Below are 19,367 nucleotides of genomic sequence, written 5' to 3'. Positions count from 1 at the left end.
GTATTTGTGGCTCTGCGCCAGGCCGTAACCCAAAACAGGATCTGAGACAATAAAAAAGAGACTACTCATACATTTATTAGCCCTTTCATAATGCTACGGTTTCGGCGGTCCAATGACAGTAAGAGTTGACAGTAGAGGGTAGAATGAGGCTTTGATGCCTTCCCAGACTGCTACTGTATTCATGTTGGCTTTGATAAACCCCATTAGAGCTCCCTCTCTACTTCTCTCTCCCTCTCTCCTTCTCTCTCACCGTCTCTCCTTCTCTCTCCCTCTCTTCTTCTCTCTCTCCCTCTCTCCCCTCTCTCTCTCGTCATCCCTTCATACAGAGCGCACAACCTCACAGGATAGAGGGATAGGGTAAGGCAAAAATGTGATTGAAACAAATAATTAGGGGAGAGAGAGATTACAGTAGGTGTGTTCTAGAGCACTACATCAACTTTAACAATGTCTCCTGACACGCGTCACCCCCTGGAGCAGAGCTTCCATCACCATGAAAGAGAGAGAGAGAGAGAGAAGCCTAGTATATCTCCGTCTCTGGCTGTCACTCCCAGACCGCGCCAGCAGAGCATATACTCTAGATTCACCTGTTCAGTCAGCGGAGAGTGAATGACTGGTCAGGTCAGCCCTGCGCATGCCGAACACGACGGCCGTTCTAAATTGAAATGAGTGTTTGTACTGTACCGACGCAGGGATCAGAAGTTAATAGAAGCAGTCATGCATCGATTGAGCTACATGCAGTCGTTCGTCCTCACAACGAAGAGATGACTAATTTCATTTCAGACTAGTATCAATTTCTCTATGGCAGATTACGATTTCATAATTCTCATTTTGTGGGAGGCGGCGGCCTCAGTGTCTGAGTAGTCCTGACTAGCTAAATTAACACGTTAATGTTAAATCTGGGGCCAATGAGAAGCCTGTCGAGCCTGCGTTTGTAATTAGAATCTTCTGCAACACAACAGAGCTGCTCGCACCTTGACAGGAAGACCAGAATGCAACACAAAAGGAGCACAGATGCCTGCTGCAGGAAGCTCTCAGGGGCGAATTCACTAAAGGATTGCGCAGCTTTTCCTGACGCAAAGCCTGTGCAAATAAGTCAAAAATTATGTTTGCTATTCACAAAGCCCTCGCAAAGGGTGAAATACGGTGTTAACTGCGTTGCGTTCGTCATTGCGTTTCTCTGCGCCGGTGTTATTAGCTCATATTTAAATTAGGTAATATGGGCGGAGAATGTTCCCCTTTCTATGCAAATGAACATTATTGCAAAACCCGCCCAATTCACAAAGATCGGCGCAAATTGCCTCACGCAGTTAAAGTGAAATTAATACCGTTTTCAGAAACGTGGTGGTATTTAAGCGCAAGGGGTGTGTCGCGGCCAGCCTGTCCGCTGATCATGGCAGCAGTGATTGTTGCGAGGCGAAGGCATCGCAATGCCAGGCATGTTGTTCGTGAGAGAATATTTAGAAGAAGGTCACTTTTTGATTTAACACTAGAACCACCGCGGTACCTGTTTGGACACCAGAGCGCGCAGCTCTTCAGCCAACTGGAGGATGAAGTCGCGTCTGGGGAGGCTCAGTTGACTATGCGTCTCTCCACCCGTCCCCAGCGAGTCCAAGCTTCCCCAATGAATAATACTCATTTATAATAGCCTACATAGCACGAAACTGTGCGTATAATAGTCTAAACGCGAAACTGCGCATTCCCTATAGCTGTTCATTGAACGGCTGGGGGCCGATATAGGTATACATAAATAAAAACATAGCCTACACAATATTTTTTTTATTTGAATGGTCTTGAAAATATTTTGCTTTTGTATCATAGGTGACGGCAGGTATCATCTTCAGCCATGGATGATGACTCCCGTGCGTAATCCTTCCAAGGTTGGAGAGGCGGCGTACAACTGGGCTCACATCAGGACGCGCGGTGTGATTGAGTGCACATTTGGAATCCTGAAAAGCCGTTTAGATGCCTAGATCGTACCGGTGGGGCAATGTTATACACTCCCCCAAAAGTATGCCAGATCATCGTGCTGCAACTTGCATAACATAAAATGACAATTTTTCCTTTGTTCGTCTTTTCAAATAATTCCACCTCCGTTTGCAGTCACCTGCGTTTACACACACAAATGGCACTGACTGCTTGTGAAATTAAACCCCAAATATGATTTTTGGCTGTAGCCGTCATATTTTTGTTGGAAAGCTGTGAGGCATGCTTTTGAACCTCGTCCGTGAGGACTTCAAGTTCGCGGTCTGAGAATCGTATCTTTCTCTTTCTGTCTGCCATCGTCCAATGATATGCATACGAGTTGTATGCGCTGTATGCGCAGTATTTATAGTCATTTCCTATATCAGCAGCAAATTGCACTCAGCCGCAAACACCGAATGGGCGTGTTTGCGCTGGGATATTATTAGCGCAATGTCTTTAGTGAATAGGTTTTTAAAACGGAGCACATAGCGGGCGCAACTGACGCGCAATATAATGGTGCAATTAGCGGGCGCAATTTGCTTTAGTGAATTCGCCCCTCAGTGTGCTCAAATTAAACGCACAGAGGAGCCGCAAAGCATGATGGTCGGAGGTGCTGAGGGACTACTTCTGTTGGATGATAATACAGTATTATGCCATTCCATCTATACTATAATACAGTATTATGCCATTCCATCTATACTATAATACAGTGTTATGCCATTCCATCATCACTCTTTGGTGATTTCACGGATAACCATTGTTTGTCTCCTTGTAAAAACCTCCCACCATTACAAAGGGTTTATTAAATACAACTTTGTATGCATCTGAAGAAACAAGGCTAATTTCTATTTTTCTGTTCTGAGAAACTTAAAAATGTCCACCACAGGGAACAGCAGTTTTAATCATAGATCAGGAGGCACATTAAGGCAGGAATGTGTGAAATGAGAGGGATCATATAAAGATCTCTACCAGGCTGTAATCAAATGCTGCTCTCTGGCTCCACGGCTAATAACGGCGGCCCAGTTTGGGCTGAGACTGCTCAGAGGGCCGTGCAATCCCAGAGACTAGAGAGTGATTAAAAATAGAGTGCAGAACGATAACCCGGGATTGGACGGCTGCTCGGACCTACCGCCCGGAGGCTGGTGGATGGAACAGCTACCAACTTAACATGCTGTACAATAAGGCCACGGAATGTGCCAGCAACCCATTGTGCCATGTGATTAAAACTAAATTAGACCGCTCACTCAACTATCCCCTATGAAAGGCATTGTGAGGGGCACTCGCCGTTGTTCGCATCACTGTTTCATCCGTCACTAGTAAGGAAGTGCTGGTCCTCGTCTCCATCACAAGGGCTGCTCCATTCAAACAGCAGCTCAGCGCTGGCCAGGGTGCCTTGTGTTTCAGGGTTGTCTGTCCCGGGCCGGAACAAAAGCCTGCGCGGCCTGTAGCTCTCCAGGAGCGAGAGGTTAAACTTGGGCCTCGCTGGATAAAGGACGGCTAATTGATCTGACCCTGGTCTCCCGCCAGAGTCACGGTCCAGCCTGAAGAACTCTACAAATCTCCTTCTTTCCTTCCCTCAGAGTAGAATAACAGACTCAGACTGTATTACAGGCTACCTTCCCCTGTGAGATATTAATTCCCCTGCTTGCCGTTCTCTTTCTCTGTGTCCTCGCTGCACAGCCTTGGCTTCTGGAAGCCAAGATAAATGAAAGATTAAAAACCCTTCGCCAGACTTCCTCTGAACACCTCCTTTAGCCACCTATCCTTCCCTCTTAGAACAATGCAGCCAGGGGCCGGAGGAGAGGAGAGGACAGCAGAGGAGAGGAGAAGAGAGGAAAGGAGGGGAGAGGAGAGGACGGGAGAGGAGAAGAGTGGAAAGGAGTGGGGAGGAGGGGAGAGGAGAACAGAGGAAAGCAGAACAGAGGAGAGGAGACAAGGCGAGAGGAAGCCACTCCACCCTATTGAGGTGCAGCCTGGACCAGCTCTGGCTCTGGGAGATGATGTGGAGTGTAAGATGGTGTGTGTGGGGGGGGGGGGGGCACAGGCTGATGAAGATGACCACATAAACCCAGGAGGGGAAAATGCATTTCATCAAGATACTGCACCAGGCATAATAATTGAGAGCTGAGAACAGACCCTGTAATCAATGGCAGAGCCCGGTGTCTGGGATGAGGTATTGGCTCTCCCTTCCGCAGATAATGAACTCAATTCCACATCCCATTCTACCTCCTCTCCTCCTCTCTTCCTCCATCCCTCCATCCCCTCTCCCCCCACTTCTAGCTTCCAGAGGGACTGTGTTTAATTCTCTGCGTTCCATGAGAAAGACTGAACATCTTTACTCCCCGAAGCCACTGTGACTGTGGAATCAGAGTCAGTAAAGACATATCTAATATTTTCTCCAAACAGATTACAGTTCTACACAAGGAGCTGTCTGATCCGTGTTGCTGTGTGTTCAGGTGGAAGCCTGGAGGTCCCCTCCACCCAGCTCAGCTCAGCGGTGGGCTCTCAGGGCTATCAGTGTGTGTGTGTGTGTGTGTGTGTGTGTGGTGGGTTTCCAGAGCAAGGAATAGGGTTTAGTATAGTATACAGATTTGAGGCCCTACCTGTATGTCCTTGAAGCAAAATATAGGTTGACTCAGAGATGAGAGCCCCCCCCTGGGATACCACCAGGCCCAGGGTTGTGTGTGTGTGTGTGCACACGCTTGTGCGAGTGTGTGCGTGTGTCTGTGTGTGTGCGTGTGAGCCTGTGTGTGTGTGTGTCTGTGTGTGTATGTGTGTGTGCATCTGTTTGAGTGTGCGTGTGTGTGAACGTGCGTGTGTGTGATTGTAGACCTCCACACAATACACCATAACACAGATACAGTACATAATTCAGCTCAGTCTTTCTGAAGTAACCTTGGCAACTTCCTGGGAACGTGAGATTGGGACTCAAAGTACAATATTATATTACAGGATATGAAACGTTTTCTGTGCTATGTTGGTTTTCTAGCATGTGTACTGACTTGTATTACAGACATCCACCACTCTTTAACTCTAAAACCTCGGTGGTGTGTGCTATTGGACTTCTGCAGCATGTATGTATCTTCCTTGCTATCCCACTGTTGACTTCTGACTGCATAAACTGTTTAAAGGGCATGGGAACAAACAAACAATCATGTTTTTTTTTCACCAGAAAACGTAATCATATGAATATTATATTGCTTGACAACACTGGATGATTCTCCCCTGACAGGTTTTCTCTTCCCTGCTATCTTAACACATGCTGGCTTGATGTAAAACCAGAGAAGTTAAGCTCTGAACTGCAGTTATAACCAGAGCAAGGCCCAGCTTAGTGTTTGCTCAGGGTGAATCTACATGCTACAGAGTTTGTGTAAAAAAGTGATTTGGACTGTCATATTTCAGGGGGAAATTGTAATGAATGTGTGTGTGTGTGTGTGTGTGTGTGTGTGTGTGTGTGTGTGTGTGTGTGTGTGTGTGTGTGTGTGTGTGGCATTGAAGTCCATTTGAAGGCACATGGTACAAAAATGAAGTCTGCGACGCAACTTCAGGCGAGGCACGGACGTCAATGCCGGGCTAATCGGCAGAGGCTAATCAGTCACACCCCATATGACGCAACCTACCAGCTGACTGTCAGCTGTCATAGCATTGGTCCAGCATGCAGAGTGCATGTATTTAAGCTGTCAAAACATGTCATTGTCATTACTGCTGATTGCTCGTATCTGCGTGCTCGCCCCACCTCCTCCCCTGCTCCGCCGTGTTCTGTCAATGTCATCTCTGTTGTCGTCGTTGCTCTCTGTTCCGGGGGTATTGCTGCATTCTTCTGGTATTCCACTATGCGTCGGCTAGTGGAAGCCAGGGAATTACACTAGCTTAGTCTCTGTGGCGCTCCGTGGTGATCGTGGGCCGAAACATCTCCGAAGGGCCATCCAGCGGTCCCTCCGGTCACCACGGAGGCAGAGGCTTTAGGTTGTACTGTACAGGGACTATAATGTACAGCAGTCCGGACCCTGTGGCTCTCTTTGACGGTCTTAGTGGGCTGAGTTACCTCTGAGCAACTTCCCGATCGCAGCCCACTCTGATCGTCATAGAGGCAGGGGGCTAAATCAATGCCATTCCCTCTTCCGGCACTCTGGGCCAAGCTGTCCCAGAGGGTAGGAATATTTAGATTTCGCCTCCCCTACTATCTCGCTTTCCACATGCATGGAAGGCAGGGGGCCCCCCGAACAGAGCACACCGCCAAAATGTCATATGCTGTATTTGCTGCATGCAAAATAAATGGGCCAATTTTTACTAAAGTGATCTCGACTGAATGATAATTGTCCTTTAACAAACAAAGGCAGGAATTCGGTCTGAACTCAATGAATATTCGAATAGTCCTGCATACTGTACCGCACCCTGGAACCCTTATCAGCCTCTCACACTCACATCTCACCCCTGCCCTCTCTTTCTCTCTCTCTCTCTCTCTCTCTCTCTCTCTCACTCACATCTCACCCCCTGCCCTCTCTTTCTCTATTTCTCTCTCTTTCTCTCTCTATCTGGGTGTACATGCTCTGGGGAGGGGGATAACAGGAGTGGGCAGAAGCATAGTGCTGGGTGCGGCGGGTCGTGGCGTTGGTGTATAGGAGTGTGGTGACTAATGGAGCTTGCCAAATGGAAAACGAAATGGCGGGAAGGCCACGTTGTTCAGCAGGCTGCTCGGTGTCCAGTGGCGCCACGCAGGGACGAGCACACACACATGATCGACCAGCGACTTTCCTGGGTCCCTCGTCCCCCCGACCCCCCCGGGAGGGAGGCGCTGTTAGTCGACTTCCTGCTCAGTCACTGGGCCGAGATGGAGCGTAAACAGTGGTATGACTGTTTTTTCGTACTCGCTGCCCACGCCCCGGTTACCCCCCACGGTGCGAGGAGCTGGCCTGTGAGAAAAGAGCCGTTGAGAGAAGCTCACAGAAGGTTATGAGATCCACATTTTTCATACTGTGAACGAGAAAAAAAACCTGCATTAAAGCCCTCTAGGTAAGGAACCCGCATAAATGAATCACACACCTCAGGGAGAGCAGAGCTTGGCACACAAGGGATTCAACTTTACCTCCGTCTCTAGAAAGAGACGCTTGGCAGCGGGTAGAATCATAATGGCTCCTCTGGGAGACATAACTATTCCTCACTCCGGGCAGAGGGCAGGAGCAGGCTGGGAGGATGGTGGTGAAGACTGAGGGAGGCTGGGGGAGGCTGGTGGAGGCTAGGGGAGGCTGGTGAAGACTGGGGGAGGCTGGTGGAGGCTAGGGGAGGCTGGTGAAGACTGGGGGAGGCTGCGGGAGGCTGGTGAGGGCTGGGGGGGCTAGTGGAGGCAGGGGGGGCTGGCAAAGGCTGGTGGAGGCTGGTGAAGGCTGGGGGGGCTAGTGAAGGCTGGTGGAGGCTGGAAGAGGCTGGGGGAGGCTGGTGGAGGCTGGGGGGGCTGGCAAAGGCTGGGGGAGGCTGGTGAAGACTGAGGGTGGCTGGGGGAGGCTGGTGAAGGCTGGTGGAGGCTAGGGGAGGCTGGTGAAGACTGGGAGAGGCTGGGGGAGGCTGGTGGAGGCTGGGGGGGGGCTGGCAAAGGCTGGTGGAGGCTGGGGGGGCTGGCAAAGGCTGGGGGAGGCTAGGGGAGGAAGGGGAGGCAGGTAAAGGTGGACAGGACCTTGTGAGGGGATATTTTGCAGGGCCCTAACCTGCTTGGGAACCACGCTACCATGGTTATCAATGAATCAGGATGGTCTCAGTCTCTATTAAAACCAGGAGACACCCCTCTTACCCTTTGACTGGGCTACGATTAGTAGGAAAGACATGGATCTAAACATGCTTTTGAATGACAGTCAATTTGATATGAAGGTGCAACACAACTCCTTAAAGTGTACCAGTTTCCCCAAGAGATTGTAGGATAAACCATGAGTTCTGGACAATAGGGTAGAGACCTTTTCAAGGACCATCAAGTACAGCAGGCATAATGACTCTGTGAACAGCAACGTCTCCCATAAAACCATCCGGCATCAGTGACTTTCTGTTTAGGCCTCAAATACCATCAACTCACCCAGTTCTCATTTCCTGTGAGAGGATACTGCAGGTACATCACTGTGAGTATGTGCCATAGGAATCAATTATGTAACAAAGGATTCCATCGCAATCGTCGTATAGCGTGATGATGCGCATTATGCAATTTCATGTCCCATAATCCCGTCAGGGTTTAGCACTTTTTTGTAGTTGCGGCAAAGTAATGCCATCGCTTTTCCCCGATAGCTGCAACAAAACCCCGCATCAACAAATTAGATTACCCTATTGTCAAATGCAATTTGGATTTCCCTGGCACCAGGAACCCTTTATTGGAAGACAGGGTTTGGTACTGTGCAGTTCTCTTGGCAGCGGTGAAGGAGGTGGGGACGGTTTTCTTTCAAGAAAACCCCAAATCAGCTTAATTTCTGTTTGCTGTAGATCTGTCATTCATACTCATTCTCAGCCATTCACTATCGGCAAGCGGAAATATCACCTCTCGGAAGAAATGGCCTGACTGATGAAAACAAAGCAGAGGCACTGGCGCGTGGCGTGCAATCTGTTCTCTGACGTTCCGTTTCGAGAACGAGAACGGAGCAGAACAAGAGAGGCTCCAAACTCTTTCACCTTCAAAGCGCGAGCGGACCTTTCCAATCAGTTGTAGCTGGATTAATTAACTTAGACACACTGTGTGGGCTAAAAGGGACGAAGAGCGCACAGGTAAATGTGACTGTTGCTTTCTGCAGCATAACGGAGGATGTCATGCTCACAGCGTGACATTGCAGGATCCTCTACAGTGATGGGATAATGAAACCAAGAGCCTCGGGCTAGCTGTTATGAGATGGGAGGAGGAGGAGAGGAGTAGGGGAGGAGGAGAGGAGGAGTGGAGGAGAGGAGGGAGGAAAAACCCAAACACTGCTAATTCCTTATGCAGTCTTCCATTAAAAGGAGCTCACACACACACGCACCAAGTGCAGCCCAGTGCGGACTGCAGAGAACCCCCCCCCCACCACCACCACCCCGCTGTTCCTTCCCACCGAGGAGAGAGGAGGAGAGGAGGAGAGGAGAGGACACATGGCGAGAGTGGGAGCGGAGCCAGGCCGATGCGGAGGTTCTACAGCGGGGAGAGAGACAGACACATGCTGTGGCTTACTGGGCTGCAGATACCCAGGACGGCCCCCCCTCCCTCCCAAGCCCCTGTAGTAGGATGGGAGGAGCAGCGACGCCACAGCGCGGGGAAGGGGAGTGGGGCGTGGTGGCTGGAGCCAGCGGGCGAGCGGACTGGCGGTGGCTAGCGGGGGCCGTTGATTGATTCGCGGTGTAATTGACTCGGGGGAGCGGCTAAGGAGGCGCGCGGCCAGGCTGGACGCTGGGTAGCGGAGTTTGGCGGGGCGATAAGACTACGGTCTGACTGAGTGCTCGACAGCGATAAGGTGGCGGACGCTCCTCGCTGCACACTGCTCAGCAGGGGGAGGGGGGAGAGGGGGAAGAGGAGGGAGAGGAGGAGGAGGAGGAGAAAGAGAGAGATGGAGAGCACAGAGAGAAGGGGGGAGAGATGGAGAGAGAGGATGAGAGGCTTAGGGGGAGATAGATGTGTGTATGTGGAGCAAGAGATAGAGAGAGAGAGATAGACAGAGAGAGAGAGAGAGAGTGACTGACCCGCCTCATAGCTGAGGCGGGGCTTGCATTGCTAACTCCCTCCATCAATCTCGTCCGACTAAAACACATGAGGAAGTGGATGGGGGGGGGGGGGTAGAGGAGGAGGATGAGGGAGAGGGGGATGACGGGGGAGGAGGATGGGGGGGAGGATGGGGATGAGGGTCAGGAGGAGGAGGGGGAGGAGGATGAGGGGGATGAGGAGAGGGATACTGTCACCCCCCCCCCACCCGATACCAGAGCAGGACGTCCTCCCTAAAGTGGGGTTGGTGGCAGCAGGACACCCAGCAGTACAGGGGAGTTGTGGGAGATCTCTCTGAAACCAATGAACCGCAAAGACTCCCTTCCAGTCCCAGTCTAGGCTGTTCCCACTGCAACACACTTTCATCAGGTGCCAGACAAAACAAACCCAAACCCTGCATCTGCAAAAAAAAACAACAACAACAAAAAAACACTCACCCTGACTGTGTGTGTTGGTGCCAAACATCTCGGTCTGATAGCATTACTTTAGTAAATTGAATTAGAGCCCAGTAGTACGGCACACCTCTACCGAGGACGACACACACACACGCACACACACACACACACACACACGCACACATACACACTCACGCGCAAACACACATACACATACACACACAACTACCGGGGGGAGGTGCTACGGCTGTGTGTGTTAGCGTTAGCGGCATAGCCACAGCGGCTAGCGTCCCTCTGGGAAGAAGAAGCACGGTCAGATATCTCCCTGCCGCACTGTGGGCCTTAATGAGCACGAGCATTAGAGCAAAACATCACGGGGGGTGGCTTTTGCCGTTTTTGATTTATGGGTGCGACGTTAGCCGCCCTCCACGTACATTACAGTGCAGTGAGCACCCTTCACAGAGATCAACCGAGTTCACCTGCAACCATGTCCAATGAGATCCTCTCTCTCTCTCTCTCTCTCTCTCTCTCTCTCTCCATACTGTATCTTTCCTTCTCTCTAACACTCTCTCTCTCTCTCTCTCTCTCTCCATACTGTATCTTCCCTTCTTTCTAACACTCTCTCTCTGTCTCTTAACACTCTCTGTCTCTTAACACTCTCTGTCTCTTAACGCTCTCTCTCTCTGTCTCTTAACGCTCTCTCTCTCTCCACTCATCCTCTTTGATCAGCCTCTGCTCTCATCTGTGAGGCAGGGCGGAGGGACCGGACGGAGGCCACGTCGTCCTTCTCCCTGGTCGCGCCACGTCAACCGCCGTACGCACGGGGAGGAACCGCAGTGCTGCAGGCGTATCGCTGGGTCTGTGGTCCCCTGTCCCCGCCCCCAACGCAGTGTTGATTAATGCACTGGAATTGTTTTCATTCACCCACATCTAGGAGGGCCCAGCTCTATGGCGGTGCATGCGGACCCTCGAATAGCGCACCCCTGCCGAGTGCCTTCACAGCAAAGCTGCATTGAGATGGAGCCAAGACTCACGCAGACCTTAAAACCGAGTTGATGATTTAGCTGCTAATATGCAGTGCAGCTACAGTACCATATGTATATGACAGCGACACTGAACTGAACTCACTCCTCACAATTGCTCATCTGTTCTTCACTGCTCTCTTGCCAGTCTCTGCTCTACGGCACTCCACCCCTCCGCCCCTCCACCTCTCCACAACTCTACCTCACCTGTCTCCCCTCCACCCCTCCGCCCCTCCACCACTCCACCCCTCCGCCCCTCCACCTCTCCACAACTCTACCTCACCTGTCTCCCCTCCACCCCTCCGCCCCTCCACCTCTCCATCCCTCCACCCCGCCACTTCTCCACAACTCGACCTCACCTGTCTTCCCTCCACCCCTCCGCCCCTTCACCTCTCCACCCCTCCACCTCTCCTCTCCTCTACTCCTCTCCGCTCTACTCCTCTCCTCTACTCCTCTCCTGTACTCCTCTCCTCTCTACTCCTCACATCTACCCCTCCCCAGTCCTCTCCTCCACTCCTATCCTCTCCTCCTCTCCTCTACTTCTCTCCTGTACTCCTCTCCTTTCTACTTCTCTCCTCTCCTCCTCTCTTCTACTCCTCTCTACTCGCCTCTCTACTCCTCTCCGCTACTCCTCTCCTCTTCTCCTCTCCTTTCTACTCCTCTCCACTAATCCTCTTCTCTACTCCTCTACTCCTCTCCTCTCTATTCTTCTCCTCTACTCCTCACCTCTCTACTCTCCTGTACTCTTCTCTTCTCTACTCCTCTCCTCTACTCCTCCCCTGTACTCCTCTCCTCTCTACTCCTCTCCTCTACTCCTCCTCTCCTCTCTCCTCTCTACTCCTCCCCTCTACTCCTCTCCTATACTCCTCTCCTCTACTCCTCTCCTCTCTCCTCTCTACTCCTCTCCTCTACTCCTCTCCTCTACTCCTCCCCTCTACTCCTCTCCTCTCTACTTCTCCTCTCCTCTACTCCTCCCCTCTACTCCTCTCCTCTCCTATACTCCTCACCTCTCTACTCTCCTCTACTCCTCTCCTCTCTACTCCTCTCCTGTACTCCTCTCCTCTCTACTCCCCTCCTCTTCCCCTCTATTCCTCTCTCCTCACATCTCTTTCCTCATCTCTCTTCTCTATCTCCTATTCAATTCTTCCCTTGCTACTCCCCCCTCGACCCTCCTCTCTCCCCACCTCTCCACTCCTCACTTCTCTCTGCTCCTCATCTCTCCCCTCTCCTCTCTAGCCACTCCCTTTCCCTCTTCTCCTCACCCGTCCCCTCCCCTCTCTCCTCCACACCTCCCTGCCCATTGTTTAGAAAAGAGTCTCTGGCTGCCACTCCTCGTCTCTGGAATGAAGCAGGGTTAGACCTCCTTTGCTCCATCCGCCTCCAAAGTAATCAAGTGTGATTATCTGTCTCCCTCCACCAAGCCGGGGAATGTCACTGACTCTGTCTCCTGGTTTTCACCAAGAGAAAGAGTAGAAAACAATTCTCCCACAACTGAAAAGCCGAGGGACTTAAGAGCTGGTGAGAGTTGCACTTCAGTTGAACTTCGGGGCAGATGAACTTTGATTATTCTCAAGTGTGGCCTGACTGTGTGGCTTCTTAAGGAGTGAGCCAAGGGTCCATTCCATTGGGTACATTTTCAATTTTCAATCTTAAATCCATCTAAGGCCAATCTAATGGACTTGCCTAGTGCACGACAGACCCATATATCCTAACCCAGCTCTAATCTCAAATTTCATTAGACTGATTCCAATCCGATACGATTCTTGGTCCACTTAGAAGGTGGTTGAGCCCTAAGTGCCCCAGATCAATCAAAGTCCCATCTAGATTATAATATCATTAGTCCTGGCTCTGCTCTGTACAGTACAGTGCGATCACTGCTGACCATCCATTTGACCGCGGAGCAGCTTCGGTGAGATGGCCCCAACCAGCCAAGAGTATGGGAACTGGTCATCCTTCAACGAGTGAGTAGGTTGAAACACCAAAGGTTACACCTCAAAACAGTGGTTGAAAATAGAAAAATCCTCACTCTGAACAAACATGCTGTTTGTTTTAGCAAAATAAATATTAGTGGAGCAGTAGCTGTTGTGCTGACTTTTCTATTTTCACCTACTCATCTTTTTTAAATGGATGTGCGGAACCTTTTCGTGAACCTATACACTTCGAAGCAAAACACGATACACAGCAAGGCTCCTGAACTGCTCAGTTTGAGGCTCAGTCTGTCGCTGTGAATCCATTCCCATGAAACCAAAGCCCGGACAAACAGTAAGGTAGACCATTCAAGCACAAATACAAAATATTTCACCAGCCTAGAATCACACTGGGAATCCTTCAGTCTCCATCCCGTTGAGCATTGTGTACAAGGTCTCTGCAGTCATATCTATAACTTCCTTACCAAACTTTCCGTGGAACCCCAGCAGTGAAGCAGTTGAAAAGCTGAAAGGGCCACATGAGTTTGCTTTTTATTTTCACTGAAACATCAGCATTCAGCAAGTGTGAGATGAGGACAGCGTGTCCCAGGGGCTCGGTGGAGAAGGAGCGGCTCTAACAGCAGCCACAGGAGCTGCCTGGGTCTCCCTGCCGGCCGGCCCCGCTGTTTAAACAGCCCCATGATCAGAGTAGTAGAATGGGAGGGCTAAACTTGACCTTTGGGCAGCACGGCTCAGTGGTTAGCACTGTTGCCTCACAGCAAGAAGGTTCTGGGTTCAAATCCCAGTCATACCAGGTCCTTTCTGTGTGGAGTTTGCATGTTCTCCCCGTGCCTGCGTGGGTTCCCTCCGGGTACTACGGCTTCCCCCACCATCATAAAGACATGCAACGTATAGATGTTGTGACAGCCTAGGCTGTCCTGGACAATCTGCCCCTCCCCTCATCAGGGCAAGTGGGGCCAGCTGTGGGCGGATACGCCCGGGCCTTATAAAGGCTCACCGGCCCTACGTTTACCCTCTCCTTTCAGAGAAGCACCACGTAGGCTTTTTGGTTCAGTTCTGTCCTGGGTTTACACCATACAACACCCCTGCATTCACACATTTCACTTCATCCATACATACCTACACCACTGATACTCTACCATCCACATCCCATGCATTAGTATTATTATTATACTTATATTCGAAATAAATTATAATTATTTGAAGCTTACGTTCTGGTGTGTGCCTCCATTTTTGTCGCGGCCAGGAGCCGGCCGTGACAATGTGAATGAATGAATGAATGTTGGTGGTGGTCGGAGGGGCCGTAGGCGCTGATTGGCAGCCACGCTTCTGTCAGTCTGCCCCAGGGCAGCTGTGGCTACAGATGTAGCTTACCACCACCGGTATGACTGTGTCTGAATGAATACTGGACTCTGTAAAGCGCTCTGGGAATCATGAAGGGCGCTATATAAATCCAATTCATAAAAATAATAATAATAACCTATAGCCAAAGCCTGCCGGGCAATAGCACTTAATCTGACCTACCAATGCAGAGGGCCCAGGTGGGCTAATGGACCCGGGAGGAGGGCCAGGAGGTCAAGGTAACACAAGAATCCCTCCGTAGTGCCGGCCCCAGCCTCAGCCTTAGTCCCAACCACCAGACCCAAACCCCAACCACCAGACCTAGCCTCAGCCCCAGCCCCAAACCCCAACCACTAGACCTATCCTCAGCCCCAGCCCCTAACCCCAACCACCAGACCTAGCCTCAGCCCCAGCCCCTAACCCCAACCACCAGACCTAGCCTCAGCCCCAGCCCCTAACCCCAACCACTAGACCTATCCTCAGCCCCAGCCCCTAACCCCAACCACCAGACCTAGCCTCAGCCCCAGCCCCTAACCCCAACCACCAGACCTAGCCTCAGCCCCAGCATGTACCCTGTATTTCACCCACACGCCCTTGGAGAAGAGGGGGGAGGAGGAGAGGAGAGAATGGAGGAGGTGGGGGGTGGGGTGGGTGGCAGAGGGAGGTCCCCTGGCTCTGGTGCAGGACATACCTATCCCTCATCCACTCAGGTGACTGGCTGAGTCACTACAAGGCCCAAATGATAGCTGCTGGAAGTGTTGTTTTTTTAGACTCACTGCTTTCTCTGGTTTAATCATGTAACAAAATATGATCAGGTTTGATTTACTGTAAGTTGATTCACCAGGTGCCTTTTTTCATTAAATAAATAAATAAATACAAATAAAATAAATAAATTGGATTTATATAGCACTTCGCATTTGCCGAGACAGATCTCAAAGTGTTTTACAGATAAAAAAACAAACAAATGGCACAAACATCTACCATTAGACCAAGGATAAAGACTTGGACCACCTCCGCTACATAGGCATCAGTGCTGAAACTGGGAGTGTGAACGATACAGTACAGTATGCCAACATTATATTACGAGCACACCGCGGTTCAGCCCATTTGAGCCAGTGCCGGCCTCTCGTGCCTCTTTTGATGCACTTGACAGATTAAAATTAAATGATTACACCGCACCTGCACACTTGGAGTTGGAGTACTGCAATGAGTGACTCTGGTAAACTGGAGATTTCACTAAATGCTTTATTCTCTGGCTGCCATAGTGCCTTATATAAGTCATCAGCACCACGGAAAATCAGCTCATGCTCAGGGAGTTAGACAGGACTCATAAATGGTTTGATCTTTTATCTCATGATTGACAAAAGAGAGCAAGAGAATATGAGCACATGATTCATGTCCCCATCTCTCTCTCTCTCTCTCTCTCTCTCTCTCTCCCCTTGCTTGTCATTCATCTGGAGTGCCCTGGGTGAATTACCCCGTGCTATAGTGTCAACTGCACACAGGCAGATGTGAGCCATTCTCCTCACAGACAGATTTTTGGAGCATCGTTGAGTGAATTCAGGACTTTTATCTGCCTTAATTATGTAAATCATATGCCACAGATATTTCTTATCAAGACAGGCCATGCTTCTCTCTCTCTCTCTCTCCCTTAGCAATCTGCAATGATAGCCGTTTAAACAAAGCATCTTAAAGCACAAAGCAATATCTCAACGAGAAACGTTGGGAAACTGTGCAGTGCATTACATGGTCTAAATTCCATTCCATCATGCTAACTATCCATGGACAGCAGCATCCCCTGCTCCCCCTACCCATTATCTTTCTGTACAGGGCTGCTAGCTAGACCACTTTCAGTTTTCGATGGCAACACAGGCCAAGAATGTACGGCCTGGAAATTCCATTTCCCCCTCACCCTTATCCTGTCCTCCTCCCAGCACCGGCTCTGGGGTCAATGTATTAGGGTTAAGAGAGGGAATAACTCAACGTCGATCCGCATAGGTACTGTAATGTACTTGGCGAAAAAAAAAAAAAAAAGAGGCTACATCAAAAAGATATATTGCTTCGGAAGACACATAAAAAAGGTTTTCATGGATGGCAGGTGTTGGTTTTGGGTCTGCATGGCTGCATGGCTGGTCGTATGCCTCTCAACCCTCAAAAACACACTAAAAAGTTGACAGGCTTATAAAACCCAGCCAAGGGTAGTCAAATGAATATGAAATTGCGGTTACTCGTTGACGACTCACATAAATCCTCACACTTTTCTGTAATGGGAAATCAGCCAAAAGGTGATGGAAAATGAAGAGTGGCGTGGCCTCGCGCATGACGATAATTACAAGGGTTGTGTTTGACAACACTGATTAGTCTTGTCATACGCCCTCGCCCTCTTTCTGTGCCCGTAAACCGAGCGGTGGCAGAGGAACGCTGACCGAAATCTCTACGTGTCCAGAGGGTGCTCCCTCCCTGTGGGGTGCTGGAGGGGTGGTGTTATTCAGAGGGTGCTCCCTCCCTGTGGGGTGCTGGAGGGGTGGTGTTATTCAGAGGGTGCTCCCTCCCTGTGGGGTGCTGGAGGGGGGGTGTTATTCAGAGGGTGCTCCCACCCTGTGGGGTGTTATTCAGCAATGTGGAACGGCTGCTGATGTGTGGGAAATGACACAAGACAAAAGTGTCCCAGTGTCCTGTCATGCAAAGACCTACAGACCAATGGTACAACAAGCGAGGGTACGCTTGGATATTCACAGCTCTTCGAGATTCAACGTTATTTCATCTTGAGTAACCTATATTCAAGTCTCTTTCAGTCGACCTTGCCAGTACAGGAAGTACATTAGAAAGCGCTTACCTGCAGTGAAGTTGTAGGTTGCTGAAAATCCTATTGCCTCTAGTTCTCCATCCGAGACAAATTTTATCCAGAGATATCGGCCACTGCTCCGGATGTAAGGGGGGGTGTGCTGACCGCAGTAGCGTCCCATGATCGGCGAGAAGCCAAAGGGTCCATCCCTGACCTCGATGTTGTCAAACTTACATTCCCATGAGGACTCTATGGAATAGCTGTCTTCAAAATGTAGATCAATGCATTGTCTTGGTGGGGCTGGGGACACAAACAGACAGAGATATTTCACAGCTCATCATCAGTGTGGAAGTCCATTTGACAAATATCTCCTTGCCAACTACGTTGAATCTGAAAAATACAGTTCAATGTTTCCATCCTCGGTGCTATCTCTATAGGACCTTTTTATATTAATCTTGGTAATCTTGTTGTGTCATAACATAATCTTCTGCACTGATTACTTAAATATGAAACCCTGCAGCACAGGATATAACTTTGACTGAAATTGCAATTAGCTGTCTAATTCCATTACGGCCATCCGCCAAATTCATCAGATGTCCAACCTCTAGGAGAAATCTTTAAGCCATTAATTTGCTTTAAATCACAGGCGAGAGTACACTTGGCGAGCAACCTCACACATCGATACTTGGCGGCACCCAAACACGTTAAAGAGGGACAAAGACACAAAGACGGTAAAGAGGGATAAAGACATTGAAGATCCCTATGGCATGCCATAATACCCCAAACACTATCATTTCAATTCTGTAAAAGGAAAATCCTTGGTCCTGGCGGTCACTTATCAAGCTGTCATCACTTAAAGATGAAAAGGGAACTGTAGGTTACTTTCACTGGTCCAGAGTAGGCACGCAGCAGAGTAGTGAACAGATGTTTACCCTCAATGATGTAAACACACTCTGTCTCTGGGGGGTACTTGTTGGGGTAGTTGGGGGAAGTGAACTGCCCTCCTTCTGGTTCTTTCACCCAGGTTCCACACTGGCCCGCAGGCTTGACTCCAGAGTTGTTTTTTACTGAAAGAAACGGTAGCACAAAAAAGTGTGAAAAATAAATAGGTAGATGGACAGACAGACAGACAGACAGAAAGAGAGAGAGAGAAAGAGAGAGAGAGAGAGAGAGAGATATGTTAGGATGGTTAGATGTTCGATGGGTTGGAATGCATGAAAAGAGATTACCTGCTGAATCCCTCTTCGTTGCCCCAGACAACCCAAGTATGAGAAGACTTGCAACAACTGCAATGAGAGACAAATCAATGTTGGGAGAGCACCTAGATATATATGAGCAGCATTCTGCAAACTGCTACCAAAATAGGTGTGAATAAATCACGGTTAACACGAAAACACTTTCTGTTCTTGATTTAAAATAGTTTGGACACGCTTGATTTTCATAATATGAATATATAGGCTAATGTCTGCTGGACTTCCATCCCAGTAAGTCTTGTCGGCCTATAGAGACATTTGTTTATAATAAGGGAACCATTAAATCAATGGACACATAAAAATGCTTTAAGGTGACATGTTCACATTAATATGTTTCACATTAAATCACTATGGTCGATTAAAACATATTGGATAATACATTACCTGTTTGATATCAGATCTCAGTCTTTGAACTTTTTTTTTTAAAACAAAAAATTAAAAAAAGAAGTCGCAATCCTATAACGTGATCCCCATTAATCTCAGCAGGACACGACACAACAGAACAGCAAACATAAGGTTTATGGAATGTAGCCTATGAACAACAACTAATTATGTCTTCATACTATGAAACAAACCCGATTCTAGTCATTGTAACATTGAACAATTCTATCAAATGACTGCATCACTCCCCATGGGTATTGGAAAGCGCATGAATGAATATCTCAATGGGTTTAGTTCAGACAAGAGAATTATTGACTATAACAAGTGCTAGTGACTTACCGTGAAGGAAGCTGTGTCCATGTACCATGTCTGTTCCTTTCACAAGGGGCTTCAGGCTCAACTAATTCCATTTAGATCAGGGAATACTTCAAGAGGAAACGATTGAGATTAAAGAAAAATTCGAAATGGACAACAAACCGCAATAACATTCCACCTTCCAAAAATGACAAGGCAAATGTATTCCTCTCAGTAATACTTGAATTAGAAGATGCAAATTCCAGACAGAAAAACTGAACTTCTAGTCACCAGTTTCATATAAAACCAG

General features: G+C 49.2%; 1 protein-coding gene across 1 annotated transcript in view; it reads right to left on the bottom strand.

Annotated features, from left to right (window-relative positions):
* The window catches only part of neto1l (neuropilin (NRP) and tolloid (TLL)-like 1, like), a gene marked incomplete at its 5' end in the record, with an annotated part of 103,103 nt that extends 83,973 nt beyond the window's left edge, over positions 1-19,130 (bottom strand). The window contains 4 exons of the mRNA XM_084459393.1: positions 17,181-17,429; positions 18,062-18,196; positions 18,359-18,415; positions 19,103-19,130. Coding sequence (XP_084315519.1) covers positions 17,181-17,429; positions 18,062-18,196; positions 18,359-18,415; positions 19,103-19,130 — 469 coding nt within the window. The remainder of the gene's footprint in view (positions 1-17,180; positions 17,430-18,061; positions 18,197-18,358; positions 18,416-19,102) is intronic.
* Positions 19,131-19,367: the final 237 nt, after the last annotated feature.

This window comes from Borostomias antarcticus (genome assembly GCF_949987555.1).
Source record: "Borostomias antarcticus genome assembly, chromosome: 2".
In the NCBI taxonomy this organism is placed as follows: domain Eukaryota; kingdom Metazoa; phylum Chordata; class Actinopteri; order Stomiiformes; family Stomiidae; genus Borostomias; species Borostomias antarcticus.
Note: the sequence above shows the minus strand (reverse complement) of the source record. Positions and strands in the feature narration are given on the sequence as shown.